This window comes from Anastrepha ludens, chromosome 3 (assembly GCF_028408465.1).
Source record: "Anastrepha ludens isolate Willacy chromosome 3, idAnaLude1.1, whole genome shotgun sequence".
NCBI lineage: Eukaryota > Metazoa > Arthropoda > Insecta > Diptera > Tephritidae > Anastrepha > Anastrepha ludens.
The window spans coordinates 1,399,479-1,423,350 of NC_071499.1; the positions used below are offsets into that span (position 1 = coordinate 1,399,479).

The following is a 23,872-nucleotide window of genomic DNA, read 5'->3' on the forward strand; positions in this document are numbered from 1 at the left end:
TTTATTGTGTAATAAATTTGTTGATGTGCTCAGGCGTCGATGTACATATGTAAGTAGCAATTATAGTGACTGGACAGCTCTTAGAGTTGCGGCGATATGTTCTGGAAGTAGACTCTTTCCCGAAATATCATACAACTCCCACGCCACATTTCAAAATTGTTCATATCAACGACTACGCACGCATACACACATAAGGTGGCGATAGTGCTGTGGCATTTTGATGCTGTTGCCTTTAATTACATGCCCCATATTTACTCTGTAATTATTTATTACAACAAAGCCCGCGACACTTAGGCAAATTCACCACTCCATCAACTTCAAACGTTGTTCAAAGCAAATGTGGCAGCTAACTGCCAACGCTTCGCACTCAAGTGTAGCCTCTGTGGCGTTGAGTGTTGCTTTAACTGGCTTTTGTTCGCTTACTTTCTATTTGCTTCTATTCAAATATTATGCGCTCCTATGAAGGGCGGCAATCGGGACACATAATTATAGACTATCACTTATCAGTACAGCAATCATCAAACAGCAACGTACGTAAGGCAACAACAACAACAGAAACGCCAGATTTTACGCATTACTTCTTTCTTTAAAATTTCCCATACAATTTAGCGCCCCTTGAGCAGTTCTCAAACAGTAACCGTTCAGTTGACAGCTGTTGATCAACACCAACAACATACACAACAACAACAGCAGCATCAACTGAAAACTTCAGCACTTCAACAGCAGCCTGAACAAAAGGTTTTTAATCTTTGAGATCTCTGAGCTGAATAGAAACACGTCCGTGGTGAGCGGATAGTGAGCGAAGCAGCACATGGACAGGGTGACGCATACAAGCGCACAAGCAAACCTAAAGAGATCAAATATTAATTCCATTGTTCGCTCGTTCGGTCGATAGGCTCATTCACTCGCAAATGGGACGGCAGTGTCAGCGTCAGATTCAACATCTCAGTCAGCGTCGTACTGCACACTTTTTCTACTGGCATAAGCTGAAGACACTTTTTTGAAATGTTCATTACACAAACACACACACAGGCGTTTTGCTTATGGCATAACAGGCAGTAAGCAGAACGTGCAGCATGTTGCTTGTGGCATGCTATTGTCAACTAATACAACCGCTTACATATATGTACACTTTGAGGCCATTGTGGCACCTCGGTTGCCTGCAAACTGCGCAAAGGAGACTTCCAAAGAATTGTGCTAATCTTCTAACGTCCAACTGCAACTATGTAGCGGTGAGGTACAGAAGAAGACGAGGCAGGCGCATAAAACATATCGATTTAAAATGTTTTATGTACTGCGAAATCGCCTGTGGTTTCAGAAATGGCTTGCAACATTTTGCTTCATTGTAGCGGAATTTTTTTAAAGTGCGGAACGGAGTGGAAAACTCTTGAAAAACTCGTTTTTGTTTTGGCTCTACAGGCGCAAAAAATTCATTCGTTCACTGATTCATTCAATCGCTGGAATATTTTCACTACTACATACACACATACATATATGTGTAGCATGTTAGCTATTTACATACGAACATATGTATATTTTGTCTATTTTCCCAAGGAATGTCTTGGACAGAGCTCTGTTGCCAATTTGTGGCCAACCAATTAAAATTTGTGTCAATTTGATGGTGGGCAATGAGGGGAGACTTTATACAGACATCGAAACTTTAAATGCGCTAAGAGCAACCTTTTTAAATATTTATATTCGCAATCAATAAGAAAAGATGAGCAAGCGTTGATGTGCGTTGCAAGTTATTTACTGAATGGCAAATCCGCTTAGTGTGGCAGCTGCAGGCAGCGGATCCTTGTGGAGTGGCTAAACGAGCATTACTCACGCACGCACTGGCTGCAAGTCGTTCATTCAATCATACGCCTAAGGCATTATTAAAAAAAAAATCCTTACCTCGGCAGGCGGTGGTGGTAAAATGGTAATCTGAGACACTCAGGAAGAGCTACAGAATGGCATTCGATAACAGGCAGCATGTGGCAGGCTAGAAGGATCTCATGAAAGGGAAAAAACGAAAAAGTGGCAAGCATGACGAAAAAAATTATGAAACGAGCATCAGTTGTGGGAGCTAAATACTGCGAGAATTGACGAGTTCACATGTTAATAAAATCTAGACAAAATAAAACTTACTTTTCTGTGTTGCTGAGAAAACTAAGTGAAGGTTCACTTCCCAAAACACTTTCTGAACTAAAGAAAATTCGAATGATATAAATGAGTATTGAAGCGAGTTTGAATGCCGGTGAAAACAGAGGCTAGCAAACCATCATTTTCTTGGTGTCTACTTGAAGATTCTCTGCAGCGCTACACCGTTGCACTCACACCATTCCTCCCGAAAAGAGAAACTATTCAATATTGACTTATCTTGCGGTGATGAAATAAAAATGAGCCAAACCTAAATTCTACAACATTTCTTTTAATGTAACAAGTGCGCAACTGCAACAAACGTGTGGAAAATGTCTTCATAAACTTGGCATTTTGCAAAAACTATTTTGGCAGAAAAAGTAAAACTTCCTTTTATGACATCACTAATGACCAAATCCATTGCACCAACCAAACGAGGGCAAATCTGAATTATAGCTACGCAAGAGGCTGCTGCACCACTTTCAACCACTGCAACCACTTCTGGGAACGATACCTAAAACTAAGGAGAATGGCGCGTCAGTTTCGCGTTGATGAGGCGATTATGCAGCGAGTTTGAAATGAATTAGACGCAATAACAAGGGGCAAACGCTGAGTGTCAGAAACTAACGAGAAGGGAAACTTATTTCGTGGATTTGTACGACAAATGTACCTTCACAACAATAGGCGGCTTTGAGGGATTAGTCCCAAAGTCCCACAATGAAATCGTGTTGTTTAATCAGTAAACTGTCAATCTAGAAAGATATTTCAGAAATTATAACCAATATTTTTTCAACAATCGTTTGTTTGTTTGTTTATTTATTTTTGCTGGACGCATGCAAGGTTAGTCGCTTCCCTGTAGGGAAAACTTGACTAATTGCAGACAATTTCCGGTTCAGAAGTAATGCAATTTCGTGAGCTGTGTACCATTTGGTTGCTTTTGTTGCAAGCAGCGACAACTGTCTGCAGAGCGTGACATTATAAAAGCCGAAAAGCAAAGACACTCGACCTTCTCAATACTCAAACCCGAAAAGTCGTGTGATGGCTATGCCTTCTGATGCAATAAGTTGCTGGTTTGGGTCCACCTGGAAGATGTAGATGAAGTGTATTTGTTCACCGAATACTGTATTTTTAATTCTTGTAGCTAACTTGGGTTTTAATAAAATTAAAAATAAATATGTACCTGGTGTGTTTTTAGCTGCATGAGAGCTATCGATATCGATAGCTTTGGCTTGGCAGCTGAGAATGGCAAACTGTGTAGATTTCTGTTCAATAAGGTCTGGCAAGCCATCAGCTAGAAAAACGCTTCACATTGTGGAAATTTACTGTGAAAAAAAACAAATCTATTCGCGAACTTCTTAGAGCACTGACACCTGGTACTTCTTTCTTTTGAAAAGAGGAAAGAGTTTCCGTTCCGAATGGCGCGCGCTATTGAGCCATGCTGGCAGAATTTTTTATTGCAAAATTGATCAGCAAACCTCGAGAGCATTTGGTTCCAACAAGACGGCGCAGCTTGCCATACAGCGCGCTTAGTAAACCATTTATTGCAAAATAAATTTGGCAATAGCCTTCTTTCCAGAAATGGTCCCGTTCACTGGTGCCCTCTTTCGCGTGATTAAACGCCTCGGGACTACTTTTTATAGGGCCATGTTAGGTCATTGGCTTATGCCGACAAACCAGCCACTCTTGAAGTATTGGAAGCCAATGCCCAAGCCATTATCTACCCTATATGGCTAGATTTATTGGAAAAAGTAGTCTAAAATTGGGCTGATCCATGTACCTCGTAGCCATGGTGGACAAAAGTTGGATTTCACATTCCAAAAATAAATGCCATGCAATTATCTACCAGTTTTTGATAAAAAAAATTCAATGCAACAATATTTCTGTTTTGTATTATACCTAATTTCTCAAGGGCTTAAAACACCCCATCAGGGATATTCGTATTCACACAAATACACAACGAACCTAGTAGGAAAATTTACTAGTACCGAGCTGCAAATGTAGAGACGTGCCTAGCTCTTGGCATCCATTCTATGGAGGTACTAAGATTTACCTAACAGGGTTTGTTTGACAATTTTGCAAAATAAAAAATTGTCAACTACTTGTTTGCAATTGTTTCTACATGAAATCGCTCGTGTAAGTAATGACGATCATTTTGAACCCAAAATCATTAAAATCGGTTCATTTTTGACTAAGTTATGAGCATAAAAAAAAAAATTCTTATATAATTAAAAAAAATCGATTTTGAGCCAAAAAAACAAAATTGCCGATAAATCTTGAAAAAAAATTTGTTCGGGCGAACAAAAAAATACGTGTCTCATTATTTTGACCAGAGAGCAACATATTTGAGTTACATCGAAATCGAAGAACATGACCCGAATAGCCCGGTTGAATTGAAATGGAAACCACCCCTTGCAATGAAAATTGGCAAGAGAGTGAAGAACAACTGGTTCGCAACTAAACATTTCATGCCCAGTGACGGTACTCAAAGTCGAATCCCTCCTGAGTTGACCATTACTTCTTATGGTGAGCGTTGCCGCGGCAGATTTTAGAAAGAGTTTGAATAATTTTTCCAAATCTAAAAATACGCGGCATGCGCCGATTGGTATCTTCTAGGGACTAGTTTAAAATTGTTTCCAAATAATAGCCAATTGAAACATTGCGCATAGATTCTTACTGTTCCAAAATGAACTACTTCAGATGTAGTGTGAGTATTTGCCGATTTGTTGCAGGGCTCACAAAATACTTCTGGTGGTAGCTGGTGGTGGTGGTGGTTTTCCGCTGTTGACAGCGCAAACAAACAACAAGGGGAGACACTTTTCTAACTCCTCCTCATGTCTTTCCAATCGAATTTGTGTCTGCAATTTAATATATAATATAATTTCAGTGTGCGCACACGCCTACCTATTACACGCCTTCTTCGGGCCAACACACTTCTGGCAGCGCAGGGACTTTCCAAAAATGCTATAAAAATATTAAAAACATATATCCAAGGAAATTATGAACTGGGAAATTGCAAATCCTCTGCGCGCCATGTCCCACACTTCTGTGCGTGTATGTGTGTATGTATGTGGCACAATAATCGAATACTGCATTTGTAATGTATCTAAGCATCTATCGATTTCGCCCAAGGGTCACTCACCCCGCATAGATTATCCCTCATTCTTCATCTCCTGTGTCGTCTTTTCGGTATCGCATCGTACCAGTTTGTTATTTTTCGTGCTGTCACCATTGTTGTTGCTGATTATGTTGCCTTTAACGGATCTGGAACATTTTCGACTGTTGTAAAGCAAACAAGCTGCGCTCTGTTGCCGCACATGATTTTGTTGTAAAATACCGCTCGCTGTGTTTGAAATTGATTTTTTTATTAAATAAATATGGAAGTTGGCGGGCGAGGCTGTCATTGTCGTTATTAGCTTAGACGATTTTAATTGAATTGAGCGGCGTTGAAGGGTGCGACTGCAGATTCACTTGCCTGCTGTGTATGTGTGTGTGTATGCTCTTGCATAAACAATAAGAAAGCAATAAGGAATTTAACCCTGAGCTACAAGCCTTATTTCGCAATGCGTTGTTCCAAACGATGACATAATTTATATTCTTACTTTTTTCTAATGCAACAACCATTTCTCATGATTCAATACATGCGAAAGTACTCACATCAGTTTTTAAATAAAATTTTTTTTAACTTCACAGCCTTGAGTAAACTTAAACTTTGCTTGCTTCAACGGCAACACGTAGCAAATTTAATTTTGTCGATTTGATTGCTTTTTTACGCAGGCTAGTATTCGAGGGGTAATTTCATGAACTTTGCCTGGCTTGTACTTAGATAATTATAATTCTCTTCGGTAAGGGCTTGCCATAGTCTGAATAAATATTAGGCCTCTTCGATTAGCCCCTTCTATGCGCGCTATTTCTCTGCTCTACTAGCTTGACGAACAATTTGCGTGTCAAAGCAACAACAAACTTATCGAGCAAGATTCGCCGGTTGCGACTATGGTTAAACGTCATAAAACTGGTATGACCCACTAGTTTAGAAACAAATATAATTTTAGACAGCTCTATTCCAGCTCTGCCAAGATATGTTTATTTATACCAATTTCTTCATCTATTCGCCACTTTCGAACGCTTCGCGAAACGAAGAGGCTTATCCTTAAAAATAAAAGTTTCGGAAAGTGTTGCGAGAAAGATTATCCAAGGCATAAAATTGAATGGGTACTGAGAATGCGTTTCAACTTTTTAATGGCAAAAAATGCCTCAAATTAGTTCCTTTATATTAAATATTATATTTGGTATTACTTTTAAAGATGTTCTCGTGTCATTGTTTTATATATGGAATACTTTTTACAGACCGACATACCTATGTAGGTCATTACAGGGACTGAAATGGGATGATATGGAATTGTAGATCAAGCACTCGGGCAATATTGTCCATTGCACTTAAGACCAAGGAAAATGATTTAAAGGAAAGGTAGGGGCTGGTGAGTTGGCCACTTTTTACTTCTTTGCAAAATTCCAAGATAGTTTTATGATGACTACTGTGGGCAAAAAGTAAGGTGAATTTGGTTGTAAAATGAAAAATCTTTATTTATTCTTGTAAATCAATTTCATCCCCTATCGAAAACAATCCCCTCTCGATGAAATACACTTATGCCAACGATTTTTCCAATCCCCGAAACATGCCAAATAGTCCATTTCCGGTATAGCCATCAGCACCTTCTTCGATTCAGCTTTTATCTCCTCAATCGACTCGAAACGCGTTCCCCGGAGTGGTTTCTTGAGTTTTGGGAATAGCCAGAAGTCACACGGAGCCAAATCAGGCGAATACGGTGGTTGCGGAACGATATGCGTGGCATTTTTGGCGAAATGGTCACGAAGAACGAGTGCAGTGTGAGACGGTGCATTATCGTGATGCAAAAACCAAGAGTTGTTGGCCCATAATTCTGGTCTTTTTAGACGAATTGCTTCACGTAAACGACGCATAACCCCCAAATAATATTCCTTATCATCAGTTTGGCCAGGTGGAAGGAATTCATAGTGCACCACACCACGAAAATCGAAAAAAACTGTCATCATGACTTTTATTTTTGAACGACTTTGACGTGCTCTTTTCGGTCTGGCCTCGCCTTTAGCACGATATTCGCTTGATTAGTCGGTTGTTTCAGGGTCGTAAGCATTAATCCAAGTCTCATCTCCCGTAATGATGCATTTGAGCTTGTCCTGATAGTCTGAAAGCATTGTTTCATACACATCAACGCGACGACTTTTTTCCAAGAAATTGAGAGTTTTCGGTACCAAACGAGATTTGACTTTTCGTAGGCCCAAATGGTCTTTCAAAATGATTTTCACAGATCCTTTTGATATTCCGATCATATCAGTAAGGTCTTTAACAGTCAACCGACGATTTTTGAGCACTAACTCCTTCACTTTATTGACGTGTTGGTCATCTGTTGACGTCGACGGTCGCCCGGAGCGCTCCAAGACATCAACACGTTCTGGACCCTCTTTGAAGTCTTTGTACCACTTATAAGCATTTTTCTGCGACATGATCGAATCACCAAATGCCTTCTGCTTACTAAACGTTTCCGCAGCCGAAATTTCATTCCGCAAACAAAATTTGATGGCATTTCTCTGCTCAATCAAATCAGACATTGAAAAAATCGAAAAATACACTCTTGGTCGTTTGGTAAACACAAGCGTAAATATATTACTGATAATGACATTCACATGAAAGTTGGCCCAGATGTTATTAACAGTGGGGCCAACTCATGAAAAAAATAACTAGAGCGAGATTTTAATCCCGCGAAGTTTGACAAATAAATTCACCTTACTTTTTGTCCACAGTAGTATTAGCAGTTTTTCGAGGGAAAGATTACCCAGATCGTTTATTCCCAATACATCAGAACTAAAGATGTACCGATTAAGTATGGCGAATGCCGGACAGCGGCAAAGAAAACGGCTATTTATTTGAACCTGGGTTCCTGAATAACATGCAATGGGAGGTACGCAGATGACTAGCCCCGTCGGTTGAAATGGATTACAAACCAAGTTAAATCTTAATTCCATGAGTACAATGATTGGAGAAAAAGAAGACCCAAAATGCGACTAAGATCTCATTTATTTAGTGAGACCGCTATGGCTCGGCAGTCTTGGGCCTGGTGAAAAGAATTCAGAAGGTGTAGCCAAGGTCAGATTGTTAATCGGTTCTCAGGGCCCACAAAGGGCAATCACAGTAATTTGTTAATGAAGAAACTGAAATTCTGTTAGTGATATACGAAAAAAAAAAATCACCACAGCTCTTGTTCATGTTGCGTCGTTGCCATCTGAACAACGGCTGCTGAGCACTCGGTGACGTGGCAGCCGAAGTTGTTTGCACAATTTTGTTGTTCACCATAGCAGATTGGCCAAACCTGTTAATCTATCATCCTTGGTCTAGGGCAAATACTTGGGGAGGGGTTTTAAGCACACACTACGCTCACTGTTTTTTGGTGTGTGCGCGCTGTTACCGCGATTGTCCGCTTTCTCTTCCTGGCACCACTGTTGCAATGTGTAACTGTGACTTTTTTTTCTTTTTTGCTTGTTTTAGCAGCCAGAGTGCAAGTAATGCGCTGACTTTTGTGTTAGTTTCATTAAAGTTATTAGTGTTAGACTGGCGAATGAAAGTTTAACGTAAGGGACCGTTACTTTTATATATATTTCCTTTGGATCCAGGGGGGAGCTAGGGACCACTTGCAGTTTCGTTGATTGTATAGGGTTTAAGGTTGGCAGGTTATCAGCCATAAGCCGGGGTTTCGGCAAAAGCCTCCGAGACTTTCTGCCAAAATTTTTGGCTCATTGCAACAGCATTTCCTCTGTCATATATGGCAAAGATATTCCAACTTACTCCGTCGTCACAGCCTCGTTCGTTTAGACCTCCCCATACGGGCCCCCATTAAGCGTTTAGTTATTATGGTACCATAATGCAACTTCGTCCACAAATTTGGAGGCTTAGGAAGAATTCGAGTACCACTTCAGACGTTTACTTCCTATTCAGAATTGGGACACTTAAGTTGTCGTGGATTTCTTTCCTTGCTGATCTTAGTAAGAGTCTGCTATTTTTTACCATATATTTATAATTTATTTATACAATATTTATATATAATTTATATTTCTAAGCAGACACTATTTCACCCCTCACATACTGGTGATTTCAAAACTAGAATATCTATTAGTCATTTGGAGAATTCGGAGTCAGCTCGAGAATCGAACGGGTTGAATGGAAATTACTTTGTTTTGCTCTTGAGCCTTTAAGTTTTCCGACTCGTTTCCATCTTATTCTATACTCTGTCAACTAGCAAATATTCAGTCAATAGAAAAGAGAAGACCTATTCAGATGTCGATTTTTCTCTTCGACCTGGTTTCGTATATTGTTCTAAATTTCTCGAGCAGCTTGATTTCAATGTTCCTCATAAAGTCTTACGTTTTACACCGGCATTCACCTTGACACAGCAGGAACTAATTATTATTCGTTAGCTCTGGCCTTGAAAGCACTTTTGGAGTTTAAAAACAACTCAAACAGGTTGATATTGAATTTTTATCGACAAGATCCACATTTGCGCCAATACTTGAAACATTTTATTCTTAGGCTAATTATCACGCAATTTGTATTCCAGTCATTAAAAATCTGGATTAGTTGCTTATGAAGTACTTCTGTGATCCAGCCTGCAGGATGTTTACATAAGAAGACAGAAATAAATTGAAATAAAATGAAATGAAACATAATTTATTGGAGATAAAAATCTTAACAATACTTAAACTTAGCCAACTAAAATATATAGACCAGCCTCGGGCGCCGCAGCCCTATATTGAACTCAAACAGCAGTTGACAGCAAAATCTAATATATTTGTTTTTTTTTTTTTTTTACCTTGAGGCTTAATTTTTAAGCAAGAATTTATCACCCTGATGCCAACAAAACACCCCATAGACATAATATTTAATATTCCCATTATCAACAACTTCCTGTGCAAATAAGGTGAATGGCAACATTCTTTTTACCTGGATAATTCTGGAGCTATGGCAGACAAAACCAAAAAAACATCACACATTTTCGCTTTGATCACTGCCGCTCCCTTCAGTACCACCTCTAGAGTTTGACTTGAACATTTTTGTTTATATTCTTATTTTATGTATATTTTTGTTGTCGCGTGTTTTTCAGAGTTGTTTTCTGATTTTCATAGCCGACGGTTGTTATTAGTCGCATGAGGGGTTTTGCTAAAAATACAGAACAACCCGTCGAAATCACCACCGACATTGCAAAATAAAACATATTTTCTGTCTCTCTCTTTTCCCCTCCCTCCTGCTCTCACAGGAGGCAGCCTTCCTTCGAAAGGGCTACCCATGGCATTTAGACATTTTTCTGCTTACTTGTGGCGGCGAAAGCCGGCAAGAACGCTTTATAGATGGGTGATGAGTGGAAAGTTATGCGCGAGGGTGACCAGCCAAACAAAATTTGATGTCATAAAGTAGAAAGAGCGCGTGCGAGGGGGCGGGGAAGGAAATCATACACTATAACGGTGTACCCATAACAAAATAAGATACACATTCACACATACTTATATACTCATATGCACTTATACGAGTGTGGCGCAGTTACCCAAATGTTGTACGAGCGGTATGCGTGTGTGTAGTTGTACTCGTACTGGTATGTGGCGCTTTTTGCCGCTAAAAGGTTGTAATATCGTAAAGTTGTACTTGTTATGAATTTTTTATTAAATATTTATACATACATACATACACCCATATATCTGCTTAAGTACGTCAATATATTCGGAATAACCTTTGAAGCAAAGATGTCTGGGTTGATGGCGGAAGGTTTTGCTGCACAGCTTTAGCGCCCAGTATTGAGCGGAAGTCGCGCAATGTGGATGTGCAGGTTGGGGAAAAGTGTTGTGCGAATAAAAAATATGCAGAGACGGCGAGGCCCTTAACGAACATTGCCAAAAGCCACATCGACCAAGCGTTAGCAGAAGAAAACCGAGTACTTCATCTTGTTTTTGGAAGAAAAAACAGATTTTCAACAAATTTATATTGTTGTATCTTTTTGGAAGTCTACAGCTCAACAATGTGGTGCGCGGCTGCTTTTGTCGTGGCTTTGCGCCATAACTACGCGGTCTCATCATCGTTGCATTGTGCGCTTTTAGGCGCAACGCCATCACCTTCAGATACAAAGCGTATCTGAACATTTTTTAGGGATATGATTAGGTAGGGAACGGCCTATTCTTCTTTCTTACTCCTGCAGCCACAAGCGCGTGTTGTGGGCTGGCTTCGCTCCACTGTGGCCACGACTTTGACATTGGACCGGACGCAGCTTACAACGTGAATCGCTGCGCGCGAAGAATGCACTCGCGTTTTTTTGTGTCGTTTGCCAAATAAATAAAAGCAAATTACAATGTAAAGGCTGCGGGGTTTTGGTGGCTCAAGAAAGCAACTTTGTAACTTTTCCACTTTGTTGCATGTCGGCGGCTTTTTTCGTTTGTTTATTAGTAAAAGTTCATTGCGCTTCCAACAATTTTACATAAAATACATTAAAAACGAACACATAGAAGGACATGGTTCAGGGTTTGCTTCCCCATTCTTTGGCACTTTGGTTCGCTTTTGTTGTTGGTGTTGTCGAGGGTGCACTTATTTTATATTAAATTTAATATGTGTGCGTTTACGAGTTGTTGCGGCAGTAAACAAATTTACTAGCGCAGATTTTTCGCTTCATGCTTTTAAGGATATCGCCCTCATGCGTATGTTTGTGTGTGTGCATGTGTCTCGTGCTGATGTGTACACAGCAGCGGAAAGCATTCGCCCTCACATACACTCACATAAATTGAAAGCTTGCTTTTAAGTTTTTATGGAATGTCCGTGCGCTTGGCAGTGCTTTCAGCTTCTGTCACGCCCCTCTTTTCATCTGCCTTTTGTGTGTATGCAAATGTAAGCAGTCTGGCCCAATCTAGGCAAGCGATAGTGTGTAGACGAATGGCTGTATGGCTGTATGGCTGTATGAGTGTGTGAGTGTATTGTGTCTGTGTTTGCATTTCATAATTCGTTTATCTCAATAATGTTTGCATAAATGACAATGGCGCTACGTGTTGGTTGCTGTGAATGGCCGATGGAGCTGCTGCGACTGCTGATACTGGAGCGGATTCTATAGCCAAGCTGCATTTGATGGCCACTTTTGCACAATTGTCGGAGCGGCTAGTGGCAGGGGCATAGGGTGGCAGCTCTGGACATTGTCGTAGTGTCAGATATATAAATATCTATGTATATAATTTTTCAGTATTTTTGGCTTGGCGTGGATATTGTCCGCTGTCGATTCCTTTCATGGCACCATGGCTAAGTTCGCCTGCCACTCACACTCAGAGCACCCATATCGCATATTCATGTTGCTCCATCAGATAACTCCGTATAGCCAGCCAGGCAGAAAGTTTTCTCTGTATTTAAATGGATTTCTAGCAAAATTATTGTGTCGCATTGTTGGCTGCAACTTTCCTTTACTTATGACGTCTGCGTTTGTATGGTGGGTGTAAAAATTTCGGTTGAGCTTTAAAGAATTTTAGGTATTTTAAAGGCCACAGCTCTCTGCTTGCCGATTCATTGAAGACTAGTGATAATTAAATGCATGACTGCAGACACTGATGATGCATGGCACATACTTGTGAACTTTGAATGCGCAACGCAGGCCGAGTTTCACAATTTAGTAATCGGGACAATTGCAACGCAAATGTCCTGAAAGCGGTTACAGGCCGTGAAGTGACAACAGGCGGGCAGCATTTGATGTCTGTAAATTTATTCCGTGGTTTTGAGCCCTGCAATAATCATTGCAATGGAGAAATCAGTAAACAGTGGCGGCTGCCCGCAACGCACGCCCCACCGTGCACGAAGGCACACAGACACAACCACATACACAGGCAGGTGTAACCGCAAGCACTCATCCACTGGCATGGCAATGGCAAACATTGGCCGAGTTTACATTTTGTCACGCATAAACCGAAAGGCAAAGTGTGCGCACATAATTGATTATCCTGTCGCCTCCCGCGACCAACCTTTACCCGCGCAGTTCCACCTACTTTATTGCCAATATTTGCTAGCAACTCTATGCCACACCCCCACCGCCTCCGCTCCAAGCGATGCAAATGCAGTTTATGTTGAACTTTGGTTCGCTATCGAATCAATGCGGCTCGGTGCTTCTCGCTTCCTCACTGCCACTGTGCCGCTCCCAAGGCCAAGAGCAGTTCAGTTGCCTTCAAAACATTTACTAATATAAATTGCAGCGATAGAGAAATTATTTTGTTGTGATTGTTTCAAATTTGATGAGTGCAGTGTTGGGTTGCTGATTAAGAGCGCCGCTGGCGAAAAGTTGGCGGTTGCAGAGGGTGGATACGAGTATATGTCTGAAATGCGTGAAACAATAACAAATAGCGCTTGTAGTGTTGGATTGTTTAGGTCAAATGTCACGTTGTCCAATGGCGACGCTCTGCTTACATTAACAATGGACGGGCAGCGCTGACTGTTCGAAGCCGCCCACTTTTTTATGTTATTCAATACATCGTCGTTGCTGATTGTCATTGTTGATCAATTAGTGACGTGAGTGAATTTTTAATTGAATTTCGCGCCGATAACATTTTGGCCGGCACCGAACTGCTGGCTTGACGCCATTCTAATTCTTATTCACAGAGAGCTGCCTGCCGCGCTACCAGCCTCATCCTGCCGCTATAGCGCAAGAGTCATTTGATTGTCCGATTTTTTCGACATGTTGATGTTGTGAATTAAAAGGTATTTATGATTCTCAACCATTTTTTGTTTCTCTCTGGTGCTCGGTTGATTAGCTCCGTCACTGCTCTAAAATACAGCTGCTCTTTTAATGACCGGCAGTAGGTGAAAATGGACAGCCAGCAAACTGAATTTTTACTATGGACGCGCAGGTGGCTTAAGCTCCTTAAAATATGCAATAGAAATTATTAAATTCCACCTAACAACTTAGCATCATTCAACTATTTAAAAACCCGTCTCACCGCACTTCGTCCGAGTCGTGTTCGACCAGTTGCTGCCACATTTCCTGACTCATAGGTTCTAATTTAGTAATGCCGCCACACCGACACATCGCCCGACCCAACGGCCTTTGTGTGCGCATTAACATATCTACAATACCTTGGCAAGCATTTGCATGTCGTTCTGTGCGCCTTTCACTTTGGCTGCGATTAATATGGGCACACACACGAGCATATTTCCAGTTACATACTTATTTGTGTGTGTGCAAGTATGTGGCTTATGTGCATGACTTAAACATTCAGAAACTTTGCAGTCCAAGTGGACACATTGGACATGCCCCCCTGAAACACCTCACCATGGAACTTGCCTGCAGTGGCTATAGCCGGAATGCCTAGTGGGTGGTGAATAGTGGTTCATATTGATGTTTGCCGTCGGCCAGTTGTGTGGCAGCATTGGCAGCGCATGTTTTAGGCATGTAGATGTAATGGCTGAGAGGCTTGTGTGCCGGCGTGTGTGCGTGTGTGTGCCGGTGATTTATTAACAACAAAAATAGATTTAAGCAATTTAAATTAAGTTGTTCGACCATAAAGGGGCATAGACTTCCAGCGTTTTGATGTGGTCACATGCCACATGGCCATTTTGTTGGGCCAAGCCAAGTCTCTGCTGACAGTAGGTAGGCTGCATAAGTGAGTCTGTTAGCTGGCATAGGCCCAGATGGAAGTCAGGATGTGGTTAGCAGAAGTAGTCGGCAAGCGGCAAGGCACTGTCCGGCTGCGTAGATGAGGCAAAGGTATACTGCTTTTATGATTCCAAGCCAAGCCAAGTCGTGGTTGTTGTGGCCGATTCACGATGAACTGGATTTGGCTGCAAAGCGCCAGAGTTTGCCAGGACTTTCACATGCAAAGTTTGAACTTTGATGTTGCGACTGAGACTGGAAGAGAGTGAATGTAATGTATTTATGCAGGGGGCTCCTCATAACATTCCATATGTGGAGATATGTCCAACGGAAGGGAGAGGAAAAATCATAAAAAATGCAAAGAATTTTTGTAGGCATAAAAACCCATTGAATTTTGCTTACAAATAAAAAGTTTCCAAATACATTTTTCAGATAATTTCAAGTGACTGAGCCTCAGCGCTTCCACTGACATCTCATATTTATGAAGTTGACGGGGTCGCATAGCCTAATCTGTGGCGGGGTATTGTCCTTTTATTAGCATTTATTCAAAACAATTATCAGCACTAAGCGGCATCAATTTCCTCCACAGTTATTATCTTAAATACATGAATATGTATGTGTATTTGTGTGCGAATCACGGCATCTGCGCCTAAAACTATGCAGCGCGTACATTATATTGCAAATCGGCAAAAAGTTGGCACTCTGGCCAGAATTCTCGGTGGCAAATGCCCCGAAACTGTAATAAATAAACTGCAAATGCTTTACACTAATAACAAAAAGTCCCCTTTTTGGCGCAGCACCTCGCACAATACATGCAAGCAAAAAGAGTGCAAGCAAAAAGTAAAAAAATTAAATAAATAAAGCGAGTAGTGCGCAAAACATTCGCGACTCATAGAGGCTCCATTGAGCTGTAATCGTGTGGCCGTAGGCGCACATCCGTTTTATGTTGCCGATAATATGACGCGCAAAAGCAAACAAAAAAGTGCATCGATAACAACGCAACGCAACACTAACGGCGTAAATGCAACAATGGCAACGGAAAAGCGCAAATAAAACAACAACAATGATCAATGGAAATGGCGCTTGGCCAGATGCCGCGCTGCGCCGCCGGACGTTCAATTGGTCGGCTAACCAATTGGGTAAGAGGGCTGGGGCTGTAGGGCGGCAGGGCGGCGATAAAGTGGCCGTGTGGCCAGGGCTTTGTGCGCCCTATTGATTTATGTTTTTTAATTTAAAATTTCCGCTTTACTTAACTCGCACCATAATGACCATTTTTACTGCACATAAGCACACAAACTGTTGCACACATACACATACACACACACGTACTTGCATAATAAAACAACGAAGTACCCGATGCATTTCCGAACACCCAAGGCAACGGCAGCCATTTCTGGTTTTGTATAACCGGACTTTCGCTGCTGCTGTTGTTGTGCACTGCCGCTGCATTTATATTTGTATGCGGAACATATCGTATGTTGCAAGCTATTTTTACTGCAAATACAGGGGCACAAACATAAATACGAGTACAGCAAACATTGTAATGAGTACACCAACTGACTTTATAGTCGTAAATAAATATTTGTTAAATTTGTTTTACAATTTTTCTCCCTTTCTTCTCTCTTCAGATTGGGTTCAATGCCGGGCGGGCATCAACAACAGATGGCACAAAGTATGTCAACAGGCAACAATACGTTGGGTCACAGCGGCATTGATCGGGGCGGTGGCGGCGGTGTGCCTGGTGGTGGCGGTGGGCCGGGCATGAATGGGCCCGGCGGTTCGCATTGCCAGATGAGCGGCTCACAACCACTGGTAATGCCTGGGTTCCCATTGCGTAACTCACACTCAGCGCACACCCCACACTACTCACCATATTCACCATCCAGGTAAGTTGCAACAACGCATAGAAAGTTTTCCGTATTTTTATTTACGCTTCCGAAACGAGTTAAGCTGGAAATGCGCATAGGATTGAGGGGAAAGAGAACGAAAGCAATGTGAATAAAACATATAAAGGCTGATGGACCCTACTGGTCTTTCTTCGATCATTTTATTCAGAAGGGGCTGAACATAAATACAGCAAAAACGATCAACGTAAAATTCACAAGAAAAAACAAATTCAAGCATCTTAAACCAACTTAAACAAATTTGCTTAGATTGAATTGAGGTAAGAATGGAAAGGGAAGTGAAGCTCTTGGGTATAAAATTTTAATAGGTCTATTTATAAGTTCGTGCGGTTTTACAACAGATGGCGTAACTTGATTATTATTCCATCGATCCACATTTCCAAACATTCATTGGAGAGCTACTGTCGTAAGGCACAAACGTCAGTATAAGTTTTTTATTTGAAGCGTAAACAACAATATTTTTACCACACTTGAAAATGTCGAATTTCGTGCCAAATAATGTGTTTTTGCGGGGAATTCTTCTTCATTATTTTAATATGAAGAAAAAAGCAGCCGAAAGTCATCGTATCTTGGTGGAAGTTTATGGTGAGCATGCTCTATCTGAGCGAACGTGCCAGAAGTGGTTTGCACGCTTTAAAAGTGGTGATTTTGGCTTGGAAGACGAAGAACGCGAGGGTGCGCCGCCAAAGTTCATGGATACCGAATTGGAGGAATTGCTCGATCAAGATCCGGCTCAATCGCAAGAAGAGGTTGCAAAAACTTTGGGAGTTGATCAATCAACCATTTCCAAACGTTTAAAAGCCATGGGAATGATCCGAAAGGTAGGCCATTGGGTGCCGTATGAATTGAAGCCAAGAGACGTTGAACGCCGTTTTATGGCATGCGAACAACTGCTTCAACGGCACAAAAGAAAGGGTTTTTTGCATCGAATTGTGACTGGCGATGAAAAGTGGGTCCATTACGACAATCCAAAACGTCGGGCAACGTATGGATACCCTGGCCATGCTTCAACATCGACGTCGGCGCAGAATATTCATGGCCTGAAGGTTATGCTGTGTATCTGGTGGGACCAGCTGGGTGTTGTGTATTATGAGCTACTGAAACCGAATGAAACGATTACGGGGGATGTCTACCGACGACAATTGATGCGTTTGAGCCGAGCACTGCGAGAAAAACGGCCGCAATACGCCGATAGACACGACAAAGTTATTTTGCAACATGACAATGCTCGGCCACATGTTGCACAAGTGGTCAAAACATACTTAGAAACGCTCAAATGGGATGTCCTACCCCACCCGCCGTATAGTCCAGACCTTGCGCCATCCGATTACTATCTCTTCCGATCGATGCAACATGGCCTGGCTGACCAGCACTTCCGTAATTACGATGAAGTCAAAAAATGGATCGATTCGTGGATTGCGGCAAAACCGACCGAAATTTTCACAACGGGAATCCGTGAATTGCCAGAAAGATGGGAAAAAGTAGTAGTAAGCGATGGACAATATTTTGAATATTAAATTTGTAACCATTTTACGTCAATAAAGTTTCAAATTTCGAAAAAAAACCGCACGAACTTATTCATAGTCCTATTATCAAAAATTACCATGGAAGGCACTCATAGAAGAGCTGGCGGGAAAGATCAATTGAGTATTGAGGAGAAATTGGAAATGTATCTGTACATCAAAATTACTGCGGTGGATCTATACGACTGTTATTAGAGTCAACAATAATCGCACTAAAAAGCTTACAAAGACTTGCGTGTGCATGCAAAACCATTGGCCTTGGAGTTCATTAAAATCGAAGTTAGTTTGATTTTCTTGGCCAACCAACTCCTCCCAAGTCTGAAGTAGGCAGTAAAAGTACTTTGAAAGGTTTATCCTAAAGCAATAAAATCAACCAGAATATGATAACATGGTACACGGACGGATGCTGCAGCGTGGAATAGATATTCGGAAGTGCTATGCAAGAATACAAGAATTTCGCAAGCGGAAGTGTACGCAGCAGAAAGGTCGCTCACTTTAACCTTCAACTCAGTTATAACAATAGAAGCAGTTATCGTACTGACAGCCAGACAGCAATCAAGGCCCTCAACTCTCTCCAGGTTACATCAAAAGAGGTGCTGGAAAGTCTTTATAAACTGAACGGCTTAGGCCAGAACATTCAGGTAGGAATTCATTGAATTGGAGTTACTAGGAACGAAATGGTAGATAAATTAGTCCGGACGGGGGCGACCTCTCTATTTATAGGACCAGAGCCTTTTTGTGGAAAAGATAAGTTATCCTCTCTTGTTCGGGAACTAGAGGAAAGACAAAGAAGATCAGACTTGGACAATCTACCGGGCTTACCACTATCAAAATGAAGCTTTAATCTAAACCGATTTAAAGGTTGGTTGGGCCGTTTGGTGTGGAAAGCTATGGCAAATCTGTGATGAAACTTCGACTGTTGTTGGGCATTGGAGAGCTTAGATCTTAAATTAGTTTCTGGAAAGAGAACTAAAGGAATATATTTATGTGAAAAAAACATGTGAGAATGTTTGCGTGCATCGAAAAGTAGAAAGCAGAAGTGGTAAATCCCTTAGTACAAATTTAAGCAGCCATTGCCCACGTACGCTTTGTGGTCAACGTTTTATGTTGCTACACGCGTTTATACATGGCTGAAGGATTTCTCACCGCTCCTACCACTTTTACTACTGTCCACTAACACGCGTTGCACAGTCATGCTGGTGCAAATCATCATTAACTTCATTTTTGTGCAACGCGGATTTTCTCATTTGCGCGCAAAGCCACCAAAGCACCAACAACAAGTGCATGCGACATCAACGCAAACTGAACTCGTTGCAGCCACTATTACTCTCGTTCTTCTTCTTCGCACTGCGTTCACACCTCGTTGCATTTGCATGGAGCTGATAAATGCAGCAAATGTGGCACGAACATACATTAAAGTTGACTCGCAAGGAGTTCAGTGTTACAAGGTGCCAGCGCGTCGTCGAAGGGATAATACAGCACCCTGCAGCGTCTTGCCACATCGCCACATAACGATTTATAACTGTCGCGGTGCTGCTTTAATATTGCCAATGTGTGCGTCTGCGTTTGTGTTTGCATGGCTGGGCTGACTGAGTCCCGGTTCCAGTTGACAGTGGCATTGGCGTTGTTGCAACACGGCATGTGTTGCATTTCACATGTACGTGCCCCACGAGTGCACCGCAGTGCAGTTGGATATGAGCGCGCGGTCGGTGGGTGCGGCTCGTGGCACGTATCTCTTTAAGGTATTTTTATGTTGATTATGCTTATTGCCATGTCTTAGCCAAATGGATGGCATTACTAACGATCTCGGCTTAGGGTCTACAATTGACATTTTTCTTCTTCTTTTTCGTTCTTCCTCTTGCTCACATGAGTTGCTGCTTGTTGCCTTGTCTTTTTACCAGCTTCTGAGTTTCTGTGGAATATTCTAAAACAAATCTTGCTATTCCACAGCTCACATCCACCCACACAAACTCAAAAAGGAGCTCTGACGTGCAGCGAAATGTTGAAAGTTGGTTTACTTGTGCAACATTGGTTGCAAGTAGTCATCGGCTGCCGTGCCTCCACACACTATGTGTGTATATGAAATCGGTTGAGCATAAACTGTTGCTGTTATTGTTGTTTTACCCAGCTTCTGTTGATATTTTCAGTTGCCACCGACGAGCAGAGCCGCAACACAGCGGCAACTACATCAACGAGAATTGCCAGATTTAAGGTGTAAGCGGGATTAAGTTTCGTTCAGTTGGCACAACTGTTACTGAAAAGATGTACGATGTGTGTGTATGTGTGTATGTTTGTGTGCATGTTGGTACGCAGCAGACATCATTCTGCAGTACAACGCCAGAATCGCCAGCTTAAGTTGGTACTTATGTGGAATTAGAGCTTAAAATGCTGTAAAAATACGTGTACGCCGGGATTAGAAGAACCAATAACAAAAAGCAACAACAAAAACATTTAACATTAACATTAAATAGAATGCATAAAGTGCAATGAATAAGCGAATGAGTGAATGAGTGAATGACTCACTCGATGAGCCCAAGGAGCAATACGCAAAGGCGATTTTGTTTACGGCAGTGAAAGCTTTAAGCAAGAAAAGAATTTTATTACGCAACTAAGAGGGACTTAAAAAAGCGTAGAGTAAATAACTGAAGGCGCCTATGCAACTTCGCTTAGCCAGGAGCCAGAAGCCAGGAGTTGATATGCAAATAAAAAGTTGTCATTTCTGTACAGGGGGTGAGGCGGGCATTAGTAATATTGTTAGCCGTCCGAAATATATTTGATGAGGGCTTTGTACGTTTCTGCCATAGATTTTCTGCAATGAGAGAGTGTTTTAAAGGTGAGTTTTGATTTAAATAAGTATGGAATTTAAGACTTCTTCTTAGCTTCGTAGTGGGTACATCTATCCATATACAATTTTTGTGTCTGTCTGTCAGTTTGAAGTGAAAGCTCCTCTTATGATCGTATTTTTAATTCCATGGGGCCAAGAACCAAACCAACTCATTTCACGGCAAACGCTCATCAATTGGACGCTCCGGTCATCCGTATCTATAGTAGTATGCGCGAAAAAGCTAGTTACTTTGGATAAGTTTGAGGATCAATCTCGAATTTGTAAAGGATTTAATATAGACTCCAAGGATCCTTATGAGTATTCCATGAATAATTCTAATTCAAGTGTTTACAGCTCCCCGATCATCTCAGTGGTCCCAGATTGTGGGAAGTGATCCCAGAAAGGGGCTGAAGTACCAGTCTGGCTGAAACCTCCAACGGCCAGATATCTACAGCCACCCAGAGCTGTTGATGCAATGGAGAAGGTTGATGGAATTGAGGTTGGACCACTGCCCAAGACCGTCGATGATAAGAGCACCTTAATCGTGTAGCTGCCAAACATTTACAGAGAGTGCTCAACAGTCTCCTTCTCCGAAAGACTCCCACAGCTTCTATAATGGGGTTAATTTGTAAACGTAGCTTTTCTGCGTGTGCGCTGATCGTAAAAGGACCTGTAAACACAGCTACGAGTTTGGGAATTGAAATACGTGGGGTCAACAGGATTTTAAGAGTTCTGAGGGATATTTTGCAACAAAAATTATTAAAGGGGAAAAAGGGGCATTTTACCTTTAAAGGCATATCATCGGAAAGGTATAGTCATAGTAAAATGATAAGCGGCGTGGCACCTCCCATACCAACAGTTTTTTTAATATTGCAGATATTCGGAACCATTCGTGCCTGAACAACGAAATTTTGCACCAAATGACATAAAATATCAATACATAACAATTTAGAAAAAATGGCGGCATTGGTAAAGGAGGCGTGGTGGTCCTCATATAAAACAATACCTTATTATTGTACAGTTTCGAAACCATTTATGGTAGGGTAATGGGATTTGGCTCAGATGCATAATATATTGCATAATACCCTAATAATTATCGAAAGTGGGCGGTATTGATAAAGAAGGCGTGGCGCCTCTCATATAAACAATATTTCTAAATATTGCATGATTTCGAAAGCAATATCAAAATCTTGATATTGCCGAAAAGTGGTCGGGACTTGGTAAAGGGAGCACAACAAACAAAAAGGGGGTACTGAAAGAGTATAATCCACCAATATTTTGTTTCGAGTTGCACAATAATATCACAGGATTTCAAATTTCATGGCATGTAATGTTACGTTGGCGTAAAAAGTGTATTAAGAAAAGTTCTTTTGCACGCAATATTTCAAACAAACGAGGAGTTTGTTCAATAACCATCAACAAGGCAAAAGGGCAATCGCTTCAAGTGCCCGGATTGAATTGTGAAAGTCCATGTTTTTCCACTGACTTGTTATGTGTAGCATGTTCACGAGTCGGACAGCCAAGTACTGGAATAAAAGCTCATTAATAAATCAATAATTTGCAACAAATGTATATGCTATAAATAAGCAAAATAGCTCTTTGAGTAAAATTAGTTTTTCTGCGGCAACAACGCGATGGGTAATAGCTAAGGTACAATAACACAATCAATATTTGCAAACGCAGTGCACTGTGGTGTACACATCAATAAAAAAGCATTCGAGAAATTTCTTGAAGCTCAATTTTATTGCAATTACTGCAAAGTTACTTTTTACGATTGTGAAATGTGTTTTGAACTCTTTGGGAACTTGTGGGATTTATTCGCAATGTGGCGTGAAAGATTTTTCCCGATTTTTATGGGAAATTCGATCGAGAATGTTTGGCATTACTTTACATTCTTACCCTTTCATTGACAAGAAAAAACCCGAGTTGTGTCGATGAAAGCCTTTGGATTGCATTCGGTTAATCAGCAGTCTGATTATGAATTTTAATTTAATAACTTTAGATGCCAAGTAAGTAATAGCAATTTTGTAAAAGTAACCTCAAAAGCCAGCTACTGGGATTCGCTTAATTCTTTAGCAACGTCATCTCCGTCTTCTCCTTCGATCGCCAGTGAATAAATAGTTGCCATAAAGTTGGATTGTCGCATTTTTTTGACATCCTATTAATTTTCCCTAATTCAAAATCACCTTCACCTTAAAATCGAATGCGTCACTTCACTCCAAGTCGCCACTTCACCCACAGCACAAAATTGCCACATTAATTGCCACCGTTGTCACCACCCACCAGCAATTAACTGCCACTCACAACGCCACGTTGCAGCATCTATATCGCACCAGAGCGACAGACAACGACTTTTCAAACGCCTTCTCTACTTCACTTGCAGCTTGCAACACTACTATTTGCCACATCGTGTGCACTCACTCACGTCGCGCTTTCACACTTCATCATTTTGCCTATTTGCTTTATCTTACCACGTTAGTTTGTCTCCAAGTAAAGCTGTGTATGCATGTGTGCGAGAGTATTATAAGTGGCATGTATTTCATGTGTATGGGTGGGTGGAAACGCATGCAACCTCTTCGCAGCTTTCAACAATTTGCAAATGTTTCGTGTCATATTTGCAACCTCTTAACGCTAGAATGCGCGAGCAGGCAACTGTTTGCGTAGGCGTCTGCAAGAGGGCGGAGGAGCTCGAAGTGACGGAAGGGAAGAGACAACATAAAAAAGTGCGCGACACGGAAAACTTTACACTGTCAACACATTAATGCAACGTAATGTTGTCGGGCCGCTGCAAAGGGGCCAGGCGCATCCCTGTCG

The 23,872-nt window shown here is 41.4% G+C and overlaps 1 protein-coding gene across 2 annotated transcripts in view; it reads left to right on the plus strand.

Moving 5' to 3' along the window:
- Positions 1-23,872, plus strand: part of LOC128856810 (teneurin-a) — a 327,215-nt gene that overhangs the window by 125,411 nt on the left and 177,932 nt on the right. For both annotated transcript variants that reach the window (XM_054092157.1, XM_054092158.1), the window contains exon 3: positions 16,436-16,693. In XM_054092157.1, the coding sequence (XP_053948132.1) occupies positions 16,436-16,693 (258 nt within the window). The remainder of the gene's footprint in view (positions 1-16,435; positions 16,694-23,872) is intronic.